General features: G+C 47.3%; 1 protein-coding gene across 1 annotated transcript in view; it reads left to right on the forward strand.

Moving 5' to 3' along the window:
- The window catches only part of LOC126544312 (luciferin 4-monooxygenase-like), a 44,794-nt gene extending 35,816 nt beyond the window's left edge, over positions 1–8,978 (forward strand). Inside the window, exon 10 of the mRNA XM_050191586.3 lies at positions 8,757–8,978. Coding sequence (XP_050047543.1) covers positions 8,757–8,887 — 131 coding nt within the window. The 3' untranslated portion in view covers positions 8,888–8,978. The remainder of the gene's footprint in view (positions 1–8,756) is intronic.
- The last annotated feature ends 3,835 nt before the right edge of the window (positions 8,979–12,813 follow it).

Below are 12,813 nucleotides of genomic sequence, written 5' to 3' on the forward strand. Positions count from 1 at the left end.
CAACAACGACAGAACGAAGCGAGGAAGAGACAACGCGCTCAAGAGACGCCAGAAGAACGCGCCGCACGACTCGAGAAGCGTCGTAACGAAGATGTGGCTAGAAGAAGTCGTGCCACGTCCCGGAGTGACTCTTCAACTGCGGAAGAGACCGCTTTGTGTTCTCGAGAGCGTCGGAATGAGACGCTGCGTAGACGTTACCTAGTCGTTACCTGAACAGTGTGTCTTGTCGTGTCTATACAATAGAGCTAAACCAAACGCTTAACCACAAGCTAACACCACAAGCGTACCCATGCAGCTCTTGCTTTCGCAATTCAACTAGGGTTAACCAGAGCTAAACCACAGGCAATTTTTATAAAAAATCCGTATTGTCCAAAAAAAAGTCGCAATTTAGCCCGAAAGGTGAAGCATATCGATTGCGATAGCAAATTAGTAGACAGCTATACGAAGTAAGGATTACAGTTTTATCAGCCGTATAAATTGGTAAACATTCGCTTACTATAACAAAATTAATGAGCACGGTTTCACGCGCGCACAGTCAAGCATGAACACATCCCACTCGATGACTTCGGAAACGCTTTGTCAAAACGTTAGAGTGCTGAGGCGCGGCAGCAGCAGTGAGCGAATTGACCTTCGTGCTGCCTCGCTTCAACGCTAACTAAGCGGCGAGAACACAGCGCACACAGAGCTATCATGCCCTCGTCGCACATAGACTTTGTCCCCATCGCAGATCGCTTTCAAGACAGGGTCCGCGCGGCCGCGCCATACGCAGCGGCCACCGGAGTAGAACGCATCCCCCCCTCCCCCCCCGGTGCCTTCCGAGCGACGGAAGACGGCACGCTTACTCCCCGCTTTCCTCCCTGTGCGCGCGAGATTGAGCCGCCATCGGCTCACTTTGCATGTTTACACTCGTAAATACAGCATACGGCGCGCAGCGACGATCCCTTGGACTTCATACGGAACATCAGGGCGACGGCATAAATGCGCATGGAGTATCATATAATTCTATCGAAATAAAAAAAAACTGTATATGTCAATAAGAAAATCTGTATATAGTCTTTATAGATATTAGCAGTGCATAGATACTAAACAGGTATATTTTTCTAAAGAATTATAAAGAGGAAGGCCTTGGGAAGGGAACTACAGTTTCTAGAGCTATATGTACCGGAATACAGTTGAGCTAACGTGGAAAACGCTAATGGCGGGGCAGTAGATATCCAGAAGTCACCACTCATCTTTATGATATAAATAAGGATGCAAATGAAGCTAGCGACAAATAAGGTTATAACCTTTCATTTAAACGACGTGGAATGGTGGTGAGGCAGCGCCTTCTGGGCGTAACTAATGTACGCGGATGACATTGTTTTGTTAGTGATATGTTTCAACAGAACTGTTTGTTGGTCTAGTTGGTGTTTGCTGAAGGACATATTTTTTGCCGAAAATTAATTAACGGTTTGTTATGTGACAGTCGGAGTGATATAGATATTCTAGCAGAAATATGTGGGAAGGAAAATAAAGCTCTGGGATTTAAATTTGTGCAATGAAAACGGGCTTCTTGGTGTTCAGTGGCACGGCTGATCGGCTGGTCACAGTACAGGAAAATCAGATACCAAGCGTAGCTGAGTACAAATACCAAGGAGTATTGATCACAGCGGGAAATAGGTATATAGAAAAACATGAAGTAATCGAAGCAAAATGCAGGAGAAACGCGGACCCAATGAAACATAAAGCGTTGCAGGGGCTCAACAAATATGTAGTACGAGGTGCCACCGGAAAAAGCGTAATGGTTCTCGGGCTTATGTTTGCTAACTCGGTGCTGTGCTTAAAATCTGAAATGCAGGTGTGACTGTAGATTAATCAGAGAGCTGACCAAAGGCTAACACTGGGATGCATGGAAAAAACACAAATTAAGCAGCACATGCCGACATAGGCTGGGAGTCCTTAGAAGTGCAGGATGCTCACAGCAAGATTTGCTTTGAACGACTGCGGAACATGAACGAAAATTTATTGGGGGCTACGTTTTGAAGTATCTATATAGAAAAAATGTTGACTCACGGTGGAGAAAAATAATACGGAAATTAACCAGTGAATGTTGCGCTGATTGGAGCGTAGAAGAGGGTGTTAATGTAGAGTGAGGAGGAATGTAGAAGAATCCATCTGTGAAACAAAATCAATCAGGAAGAAAAATCGGAAGGGAAATGTTTTATGATAATTCAAATGACAGCTGTAAGTCCTATTATAAGGTGTCAATGAGGATGTCTGACAAAGCGTAGATGAAATAAGAACAGCACGAGAGACAGGGACAAACGAAGAAAGACACACAGCTCTGTGTGTCTTTCTTCGTTTGTCCCTGTCTCTCACGCTGTTTTTATTTTAAACCTGAACTACCAACATGCCCTCCTCTACCCTGCGTAGATGAAGGCGACTCTATAGCGTAGGGCTGGTGCAGAAACCATTAAGCATATTTTGTTAGCATGTCAGAGTATCCATCCAGCAATAAATATGAAAGCAGTATAGGCTGGACGAGGGGCTAGATTTTAAGGACTGTAGTGGAAAATTTGTAGGACGCTTAAGGTTCGCCTTTAAGAATGGAACGCGATAGCATTCAAAGATCCCTGACTGCGTCTCACGCTTCCCGGCAACTGCAGCGTATGTAACCGTCATGTTCACCGGGAAACGCCCGCGGCGAACGCTATGCACGGGCTTCCTGGTCGAAACGCGGACTCTTGCATGGGCCGCGATGCGGTAACGATGCGGCGGGGGCGGGCGCCATTGTAGAAACGCTGGAAAAGGGGTTTGAGTTTTCGCGTGACAGAATTGTTTTCTCGTATAATCAAATTAAAATCCGAGAACTATCATGTCAGTAGGTTGTGTGTAATCGTAGTTTACGATTTTTCCACGTATTTTAGCTTGAGAAATTTAATTAGTTCAGCGAATTCCTTGCGTCACATGAACGGCCTGGGTATGTGTGGTTCGAAAATCTTTTTGCCGAAACGACGTCCGACTCGTAGCGCCGACGCCGAATGTTTTGCGACACGGGCTCCTTGACGTTATTGCGTTAAAACCCACAACCTGGTTATGAGGCACGCTGTAGTGGGGGACTCCGGATTAATTTTGACCACATGAGGTTGTTTAACGTGCACCTAAAATAAGTACACGGGTGCTTTTTTTTTCATTTCGCCCCTATCGAAATGCGGCCGACGTGGCCGGGATTTGACCTCGCGAACTTGTGCTTAGCAGCACAACACCAAAGCCACTAAGCAACCACGGAGGGTTAAAATACGGCTATAATATTGTGACGCAAAAGAAGGGATAAACGCAATAAATAGAACGTTATACAACGGATAATGAAGCTTAGAGCATAAAGATATTTAAAGATTCAAATGCACCAAATGTTTAGAGAGAGAGCTTGGGCGTGCCACGTCGCTCCGTTCCAAAGGAGATGCTCATATCATCACCAATGAATTTCTGCGCCTCTTGTGTTTGTGGTTGCCAATTTGCATCTTGCCTCTTCGCACATCCCGTGTGGAGTTCCGCTTGATGGGCTGCGCTTGAGGCTCACGGATGTTCGAACAGCTAAAAAAACAAGCACAATGATGCGAGCATTCGAGGATTGGTTTCTACGTCGTTCCTACACGTAATCAAACGTGTGAATCCAAGTCTGTCCGATATCGAGCTTCAGCAGTCAACAGTGGAGGAAGAATGAACAAAAGCAAAATCCGCAATATTTCATGCTGCAGGCACAAAAGCTTAATCACATGTCCGCAATTTTGACGGCAGTCAGGCGATGCAGACGAAATGGCGACAATCAAAATATATATAGCACCATCTTCCTCCTCCTCTGGCTGCCTGGTTCATCGTTCTGTTTCTAGATAGCTAGAAGAAGTTGCAGGCTGCGTCTTGCAAAATCGCTATCTTGCTCGCATTTTCCGAGTACATTTAGATCACCGAGAAATTTCTCTCTCTGTGGCTCGGTAGGCCGCTGGTGAGGAAACTAGATATTGTAGCATATCTGAGACCGCATTTTGTAACGAGCCCTTTCACTCTCCATGATGTTTTATCATCCATGGCATATACCGGAGGTAAAGACGGTGAGACAATGACGAAGATTGAAAAGAATGGAAAATGAAATGGAGATTGTTATACAAAATAAAGCTCCTGCCGCTCTCGTTTCGCAAAGCACGTTCCGTGCGAACCAAGTGATCGCGGTTAGCGATTAGATGTTTGCGATCATCCCACCTAAAGCGTGCTTATTGGGCAGTGCCAAGGGGGCCCTCGCCACCGCAGCGCTAGATGTTGGCGCTGTATGCACGTCACAGCTACTGCCGCGCTTTCTTTTTTTTTTTACACCCAAGCGTACATGGCGGGCCAGTGAAATGGCGGAGGTATGTTTGAAGTCCAGAGGGAAGCGAGCGCCGGAGGAGGAAGGCGCCTGGAGGTGGACAAGAGAATCGCGTGCCGGGCATCGTACGATGGATGGATACTATGAGCGTCCCCTTTGAAATGGGGTGGTGGGTTGCGCCACCAAGCTCCTGTTCTTATTTTGGCTAATGTCCTACCTACATTTTTTTCAAGCGAAGCTTGTATTGGTTCTCAATTTCAGCGGCGTTGTCGTGGTCACGCAAAAAAAAAAACCCGGTTGCTCCCAGAGCGGAGCAGCTGCGGGAAAGGGCGGTTTGATGAGTTGACAGTTCCGCCGGCGCCGGAGCGTGAGTCATTCAGGGATTCCAGCTGCATAGACACGCGCTCACGCCACGCGCGCAACCAATCAGAGCCGTTTCACTTCCGCCGGAGAGGGCAAGGACAGGAAAGGGTTTCACGCGCGCTGCGCCGGCTTCGTTTCTGTTCGGTTCAGCCTCGGAAAACGGATGGCACGGCCACGCGTTGTGCGTTCCCCCTAGGAACAGGTAGCCTTCGACGAGTGGCGGCGAGAACTCGCCCGTGAAAGGGCTCGCCGTCGGCGCGTCGATCCAGCCGGTAGAATCGCCCGAGCCCAGGCAATCCGACAGCAACGAGAAGAAGGTCCCGAGCTGAGGGAGCGGGAAGCCGAAGCAATCCGGCACCGTTACCTGTGGGTTAGTTAACCGTGACGAAGGTCAGGTGCACGCATGAAAAGCTTCGCAACCCCCATTTCCCGGTAGGGGAAGGGTTGGTCATTTTTTTTTTCGAAAACACACGAAGACTAAGAATTCTCAGCATCAAACTTTTTGAACCATTACTGGGGATTCCATTTCTGTACGCCTCCGTTTTTTGTGGTCTCCCTACTTTTCTGCCACCAAACCTCCAGTCGCCTCTTACTAATCTCTATTGCGGACACGTTTACTTTTCCCCTGCTATCCATCTGAGGGTTTCAAGGAGGCAGGAGCCTAAACCGGCAGCTGGGTAGATATATTCACATTCTAATAAAACATGTTCCACCGTTTCCCTAGCCTTACCGCAGCAAGCACATGCTTGTTCGCCCTTCGCACGACCCGCTTTATTAAAGCCGGTCGTGGCCCTTCGTGTACCATGCTTTATAGCTGCTCATTCTAAGGCATCCGATCTTGCTTCGAAGTAAGGAGCTTGCGCTTGAGTTGTGTTTACCGATTTTGTTTCTTTCCTTTGAATAAGTAACTCATAGCAGGTTTCTCTTCCATTTCCGCCACCCATGAGATTGCCTCAGCCTCTCTCACTTAGCGTCTGATGTTCTTCGTTGTTATATGTTGCTGACCATACCGGTCGCATACTGGCTGGTAAGCTTCCTAGTTCTTTTCCTCCACTGTGAGTCAATGTTTTTCCCGTACAAATATCTGAACACTCTCGCAACCCATTTACTTTCACCCATGTTCCTCAGTCATTCAATATAAATTTTGCTTTGAGCTTCCCTCACTTCAAAACTTGTCCAGCCCATACTACCCTGCACAGCTTCATTACTAGTCTTCTCGTGAGCGCCCAATGCAAAGCGTCCCACTGATCATTGGTTGCCATCGAGTCATGATTGTACCCCTGGCTTCAACCAAAACAGCATTTCCAAATGTAAGTCGTGGGGCCACTACACCTTTCCATATTGGCCTCGAGCTCCACCACTGGAAAAGCTGGCGCCACCATCGGCGTGACGTGCTATTAGGGATCACGTGGACATAGCGGCGGCGTCGGCTGCTTGGAGCGCCGAAGTGAGCTGAAAACGAGATCTTAAATTCCCTCGTACGCTGCGGTCCTCATTTAGTGGCGAGATTTTCCCGCTTCGAGTGTCGCCTTTACAACGCTTGAAAGCACTTCAATAGGTAGTGGCTGCCTTTGAAGGCGCGCAACATGGTAGGCTACTGCTCGGTGCCGCAGTGCCGGACTTACGCAACGGAGCCCGGTGTCATCCTTATTCACACGTAGCCGCAGGACAAGAAGCTGCTTGAAGCTTGGCTCGCGAAACATAAAACCGGCAAACAGTCATCGGCTACAACTCGGGTATGCAGCAAGCACAGACGCGAGGAAGATTTCTGCTACGGCGCCGGGTCTGCGATGTTCGGAAAACGCGCACTGAGACGCTCGCCCGAGTCCGCTGCCCGACTAATGTCATGACGGTTTAGTCTATGAATTTGTCGATGCTATAGATACTGGCAAGTTCACTGGAGTGGAAAGGGAGCGGTAAGAAGCACATTTAAAAAAGCATGGCATATGGTCATGTTTGTGTTATGAATTAATGCACTGGATTACAAAAAAGAAGCAGCGGGAAATCGCACGCTGAGAACACCAATAAACATACAGTGCAGCGCAACTCGAGAAATAATATTGAAACGTCCAAGAATTTAGAAGAAAAAAAAAACATTGAATCGTTGCGACGGCACATCACAGTCCCCGTAGGCATCGAAGCCTCTACAATGACATTATTTTTCAATAGCCCTGATAGCGCCCACGCAACAATGGTTGCTTGTATATTGTCAAATGCTCATATTCTGCGGCCTAAAGCTCATGGCACGGCGCGAAAACGCGCACGCGGTGACAGCGAAACAGTACGCGGACAAGCATGCTGACGCGCAGTCGGTCGCTGCGAATCTGTGCGATCGCTGCATTGAGGCTTCATTCTATTACGCTCCATTTAGTCATACAAACACTATAAGAACAGATTTCACAATAGTTTGTTCTCAGCGTTTACCTACCTTTCACGCAAGAAGCCGGTGCGGGAGACTCCATCGTGGCGACCGCGCGCAGTGGCGTTCACTGTACGTATTCGGTAAAGAGAGATAGTGTCTGTAAACGATTCTGTGCTTTCAGTTTGCCTAAGATTATTATTTAGACAGTAAAAAACTTCTCTCGTTTCGAAAGTGCTTACAGAAATATCCGGGAGAGCTCGCGCGTGGTGTTTTCAGTGAGCGCTGACAGCAAAACCTATGAGGAGCGCTCCACGTGATCCCTCATACTACGCCAGCAAGGCGCTTCCGATAGATGGCGACTCCGTGACTCCTCGCCGCCAATACGCCGGAGCACCTCGTACCTATTGTAGCCTCATAGCGCTCTGTTTCATTATGGCCGCATTTCTCTTGCCTTTTGCTATTATTGTTTTTTTCCTGAGTCTCCAGATATATATCGCCTTCATTTATCCATACACTACCCTTTACCCGAGGTATTTTCTGGCCCTGTATTAACACTGTCTGTTCAGTTTTCATTGAATACCATAAAACCAGATTTTTTAACGCTAAAAGCGCGCGGCAAAGCAACGCCACCTAGAGGAAAGTCTAGGTGGTGTCGAGAGAAGCGTCGCGGAGGAGGAGGGTAGGCGGAGGTAAAGGGGCTTTAGGCGGAGGCGCGCTGGGTTGATCTCCTCTGGCAGTTGCTACAGGTTTTGTGAGCGGGATGGACGTACCGGGTTCGTCTAGTGATAACATCGTCCCTGCGTGACATATGTTGTATGCGCGAGTGAAAGCGTGCGACGGTGAGCCGACGATGGTGGCTCAATCTCGCGTGCGCAAGAGAGGAAGCGCGCCGTCTTCCATCGCACGCAAGGCAACGAGGGGAGGGAAGGGGCGTTATACTTCGGTAGCTGCTGCGTATGGCGCGGTCGCGCGAGCCCAGTCTTGAGAGCGATCTGCGATGCGGACAGTGTAGGCGTCTAGGCGCACCGAGGGCCCATATATATAGCTTTGTGTGCGCTATAGCACCCATATATGCTTGCGCGTGACCCGCGTTCGCTATGTGAAACGTCACCGAGTTTTTTCCCCTTCTATGAATGCCTTTTTTCGTCGTCTGCAGTTTCAAGCTCGCAAAAATGACGCCATACCAGCGCACCCAGCTCTTTATGAACATTCAAGAAATTTCTTACGAACAGCACCTTTCACCCAAGTTACGGCGATAGCTGAAAGGGAAAATTGTCATGCACCCAACAGAGAGATCAGTATGGGGCTGCTTTGTAGCTTCGTACTACTATATAGCCTCAGGTGGAGGACAATTTTGCCATTCACGAAACTTTCTCCGCCTTGAGGATTTCCTCAGAACTGATTTACCAGCGCTATAGTGTTGTTACTACCTTCGTCATCGCCCGTACCTTTGCGCTGTATACTTTACCGCTGCGACGCTTAAGGAGTCGTTCGCTGGGGTATGCCGCTAAAACGACACGCGAAAATAAGACGAACAGTCGAAAAGGTGTACGAGACCACAAACATGGCGCTAACATCGATGTGATGATGGCGACACGGCACTTGCCCTATTGTATACCGGGTGGATGTAAAACTTGTCTTAGCAATAATAAAGCACCAGAGAAAATACACGATTACAATTATTTCTTCCAGAGCAAGTGGAACATGCAATGCAACTGCACGGCGGACTGGAGTTCGTCTCCGACCTTCCGAAGTCAGCGACAGGCCAGTATCTACGCCGGGAACTGCGCTCAAACTTCCTGCGTCAGCACAGGACTGCCTAGTTCGCGCCGGCCGATGCCCGCCAAGGAGACGTTGGCCTGCCACCATCTATATAGCAACGCTGCCAATAAACAATTCTATATTCGTACTCAACGCTGGCCAAGCCCTACGTATTAATGCGAAAGCATTATAAGTCCCACAAGGCCGAAAAGCCGGCGTTGTCTGCAACGAGTGGTACCAAAAATCAATGTGACGTCAACAGCATCTTGTATGACGCCAGTAGTAATACAAAATATACTAAATGGTATAACAACGTTAATTATAGTAGCAATTATGCGTAATTTACGCGAATTAATCTAAATTAAAGTAGCGTGAATGAAAGTTACAACCAGCTAAAGTAAGGTGACTTAAAGTGGAGTAAAGTGAATGAAGGCGAATTAAAGTAGGTTAATGTGGTACAAATTAGAGCAAGGTGGATTAAGGTGGACTAAAGTAGAGTTGTGAAGGACACGCGACAATGTATGACGTCACGTATCATGGACGTATCAAATTAGAGAAGTCATTATGCTTTCGCATTGAAATCACGTAAGGATACTTAAGTGACTCAGCTTTTTTTTTTTTTGCGCGCTGCGCGACATTGGTCAGAACTTTCGCCTTGAGGCAGTGCGGTATTGCTGTATTCACTGAGCATTAGATGCACCAGATTTTTAGAAATTGCCTGTGGCAAATAGCATAATTCTAACCCTTGATCTAGATTACTCGTTGAGGCGGCCATTACGTCTACGAAAAACCAAAATGCTTAATTGAAGAATTAGCATACTTACGCTAATGAACATTTTAATTTATTATCTTAGGCACATATTTTAATCTACGAATTGTAGCTATAGTGAGTTCGCAAGGCGATGTAACCACTTGGAAATAATTCTCAGGACTGCACCAGTTTCGAGATATTCATTTTCGAAGTGTCCGACGAAATGCGTTGGTGTTACTGGTGCAGTCCTGAGAATTCGTTCCAAACGGATACGCGTTGCAAACTTATCGGCTATAATACGTATATGGAAACCACTGGCGCAAAAAACAAAAAGATTAAAAAGAGTAATTATGTTAATTATTAAGCATTTTGATTTCTCGTAGAAGTGACGGCCGCCTCACCGAGTAATTTAGATCAAGGGTTAGAATTACGCTATCTGCCACAGGCAATCCTTAAAAATCTGGTGCAGATAAGAAAAAACACACCCAATATATATAAATCACGCACAGCTTAGGTCGCCCTTCCGTGGAAAAACTCTCGCAGTTCCTCCCCAAAAGCGCAATGCAGTTGTACGCATACAACTTTATGCGAATCAACAGTGAGCGCATCACTGTCCGTTTGTTAGTTATGATCTGAACTACATGGCCCGGCTTGAACCCGCGGTCGGACTCGGTGCAGGCACTTTTGTACGGTTTTTCGGACAGCCCGTACAGAGGTCCTCAAGCTCGCTCAGTAGTCGACTAGGACCGACCCGCGAGATTGAGTGAGATCTGAGAGTCCATGGGTGTGAGTGCCGGCTGAGTAGAATTATGGCGAGTCCGAGTCGTTATGATTGAGCCTTAAGAAAAAAAAAAGATTTTGTGAATTTGAGTCAATTCGGCTTACTTTGCGACCTGTCCCACACCCTAGAAATCAGGGTGTCGAACCAAACCGTAATTGTACCGAAAACCGGAGATAAACTGTTATTTTCAGTTCCGATCATCCTGGAACCGAACCTGAACTTTTTGGAGGAACCGTTCTGAATCGAAGATGTTCGACCACAGATTCAGTATATGGTCGTCAATGCTGAAATTCTGCGACCGTGTATGCCGCTGCGCTGACAAGTGCAGACGATATGGCTCAAATTCAGCCCCGCATACAAGGAACATTCATCACCCAGCCACACGGCCCAAATCTCATAGATCCGTCAGTTGCCCCCCAACATGGCTGCACAACGTAGCTGCATTCGAGTGTGGCAGTGGAATTGCAGGAGCTTCCGAGCGAAGCGCAACAACCTGAAACTTCACCTCCAAAACCTCTCAGCAGACGAGATACCTACCGTTATAGCATTGCAAGAAACTCTCTGTAATGTCAAACTTCGAAACTATACAGTTCATGAGTCAACCAGCGTGCTGCCACGAACGCGAGTAGCGACACTGGTTCACCGTAACTCTACCGCAATTGAGCACGCTTTAGAGCTTGATGACATAGACGGCCTCCTAGTAGAACTCTTACCCCGCACACGCAAGGGCAGCAGCCTCTTCATACTAAACATATATAGCCCGCCAAAAGACCCTCCGGCACCTCTCATTGCAGCAATGCGCAAGACACTCACGATCAGTGCGGACCACCCCATTCTGATAATAGGAGACTTTAACGCCAACCACACCAGTTGGGGCTACCGTAAAAACTGTCTTAAAGGCATCTCGCTTTGGACTTTCATCCAGAACGAAGGCATATCCCTGCTCAACGACATAGATCAACCCACAAGGATCGGAACAAGTATTCAACACAACACCAGCCCGGACCTAACCCTCTCAAAACACCTCCCCAACAGTCATTGGACCAACACGCAGCACTCGTTCGGTAGTGATCGCTATATATACTCAGCACCGATCTCAACCTCACAACCTTGGCCCAGGTTAGAAAACGACGCCTGGAGGTGGTGGACTGGGACAAGTTCCGTCAAATCCAAAGAGACGTCCCAGTCACCATCACAGATCTGGACACCTGCACACAAACCATCACAAAGGACGTGGCTGGGGCCACATCCACAATCCCTAACACCCCAAATGCAGAGACGGCAGATAGTCGCTTACTACATCTTTGGGAAGCGCATACCAGCCTTCAAAAAAGGTGGCTCGCTCACAAACACAATCGGCCACTTAAGCGGCGCATAGCCGCTCTCGTAAAGGAGATTGAAGCACATGCAAGCCAACTGGCACACCAGCAATGGGGCCAGCTGTGCGATCGTATGAGCGGCAACCTCGGCCTCAGAGACACGTGGACATTTCTTTGTTGCTTCCTCGAACCAGGAGGCACAAAAGCAGCGCAAAGGAAGAATGTTAACCGCATTCTGCACAAGCTCCCTCTGCAGGATGACGTCTTCTTGGACGCTCTTAAAGCACATTACCTTACCACAACTCCACCTACCCCGCTCCCTACTTACACAGGCGGCCCCAATCCTACACTAGATGAGGACATTTCCAAATGGGAAGTTAAAGCTGCCATACAGAAACTACGCACCACTTCGGCCCCGAGGGCAGACAAAATCAACAACAAGATGCTCAGGAATCTGGACGAGAAAGAAGAGACACCACAACACTGGACTAGCAAGTGGCATATATTTGAAAACATGGATCAACCCTCGAACATCAAACTGCCGACGATTGTGCAATGATCTTAGCAAGGTAGAAGTGCTTTAAATTGATGAACACATCATTTTGCCCTAACTACTGCATCTTTAAATTCAGCCTTTTAGAAAAGCTACCTCTTTCTCGCTCAAAGAGATAGAAGGAACACTGATGCATTTTCCTTCCTCTTGTATACTGATATAAAATGCCTCAAGTATTTCTCTTTCGGTTTTTTTGTCCTGCCGCTGCCAAGAATCGTCATCGAATCGCCACGATTAGACCACCTTTATGAGTAGCAACTTATATGTTCTTTTAAATGTGATACGATACGGTACTACTCATGTCAGAAACATTGCAAACATGCAACAGAATCCAGCTTTTCGCTTAAATATATACGCTGAACACTGGACAATTCCACGCTCACGCACTAATTACAGCCTTCACTCTCTAACTGTCTTTCCTCAACACCTAATACAAACTAAGTTATGGAAACATACGTCATATATTTAAGAACACATTAGTGCAAATACTTTTGTGAATGTTAACTTTCTTGTGTCACTTGAAAAGTATTTCTTTACGGTGTCAAAGTTGTGAAATTTCTGCTCTTGCTGTATTTAATTATCTT

Source organism: Dermacentor andersoni, chromosome 1 (assembly GCF_023375885.2).
Source record: "Dermacentor andersoni chromosome 1, qqDerAnde1_hic_scaffold, whole genome shotgun sequence".
NCBI lineage: Eukaryota > Metazoa > Arthropoda > Arachnida > Ixodida > Ixodidae > Dermacentor > Dermacentor andersoni.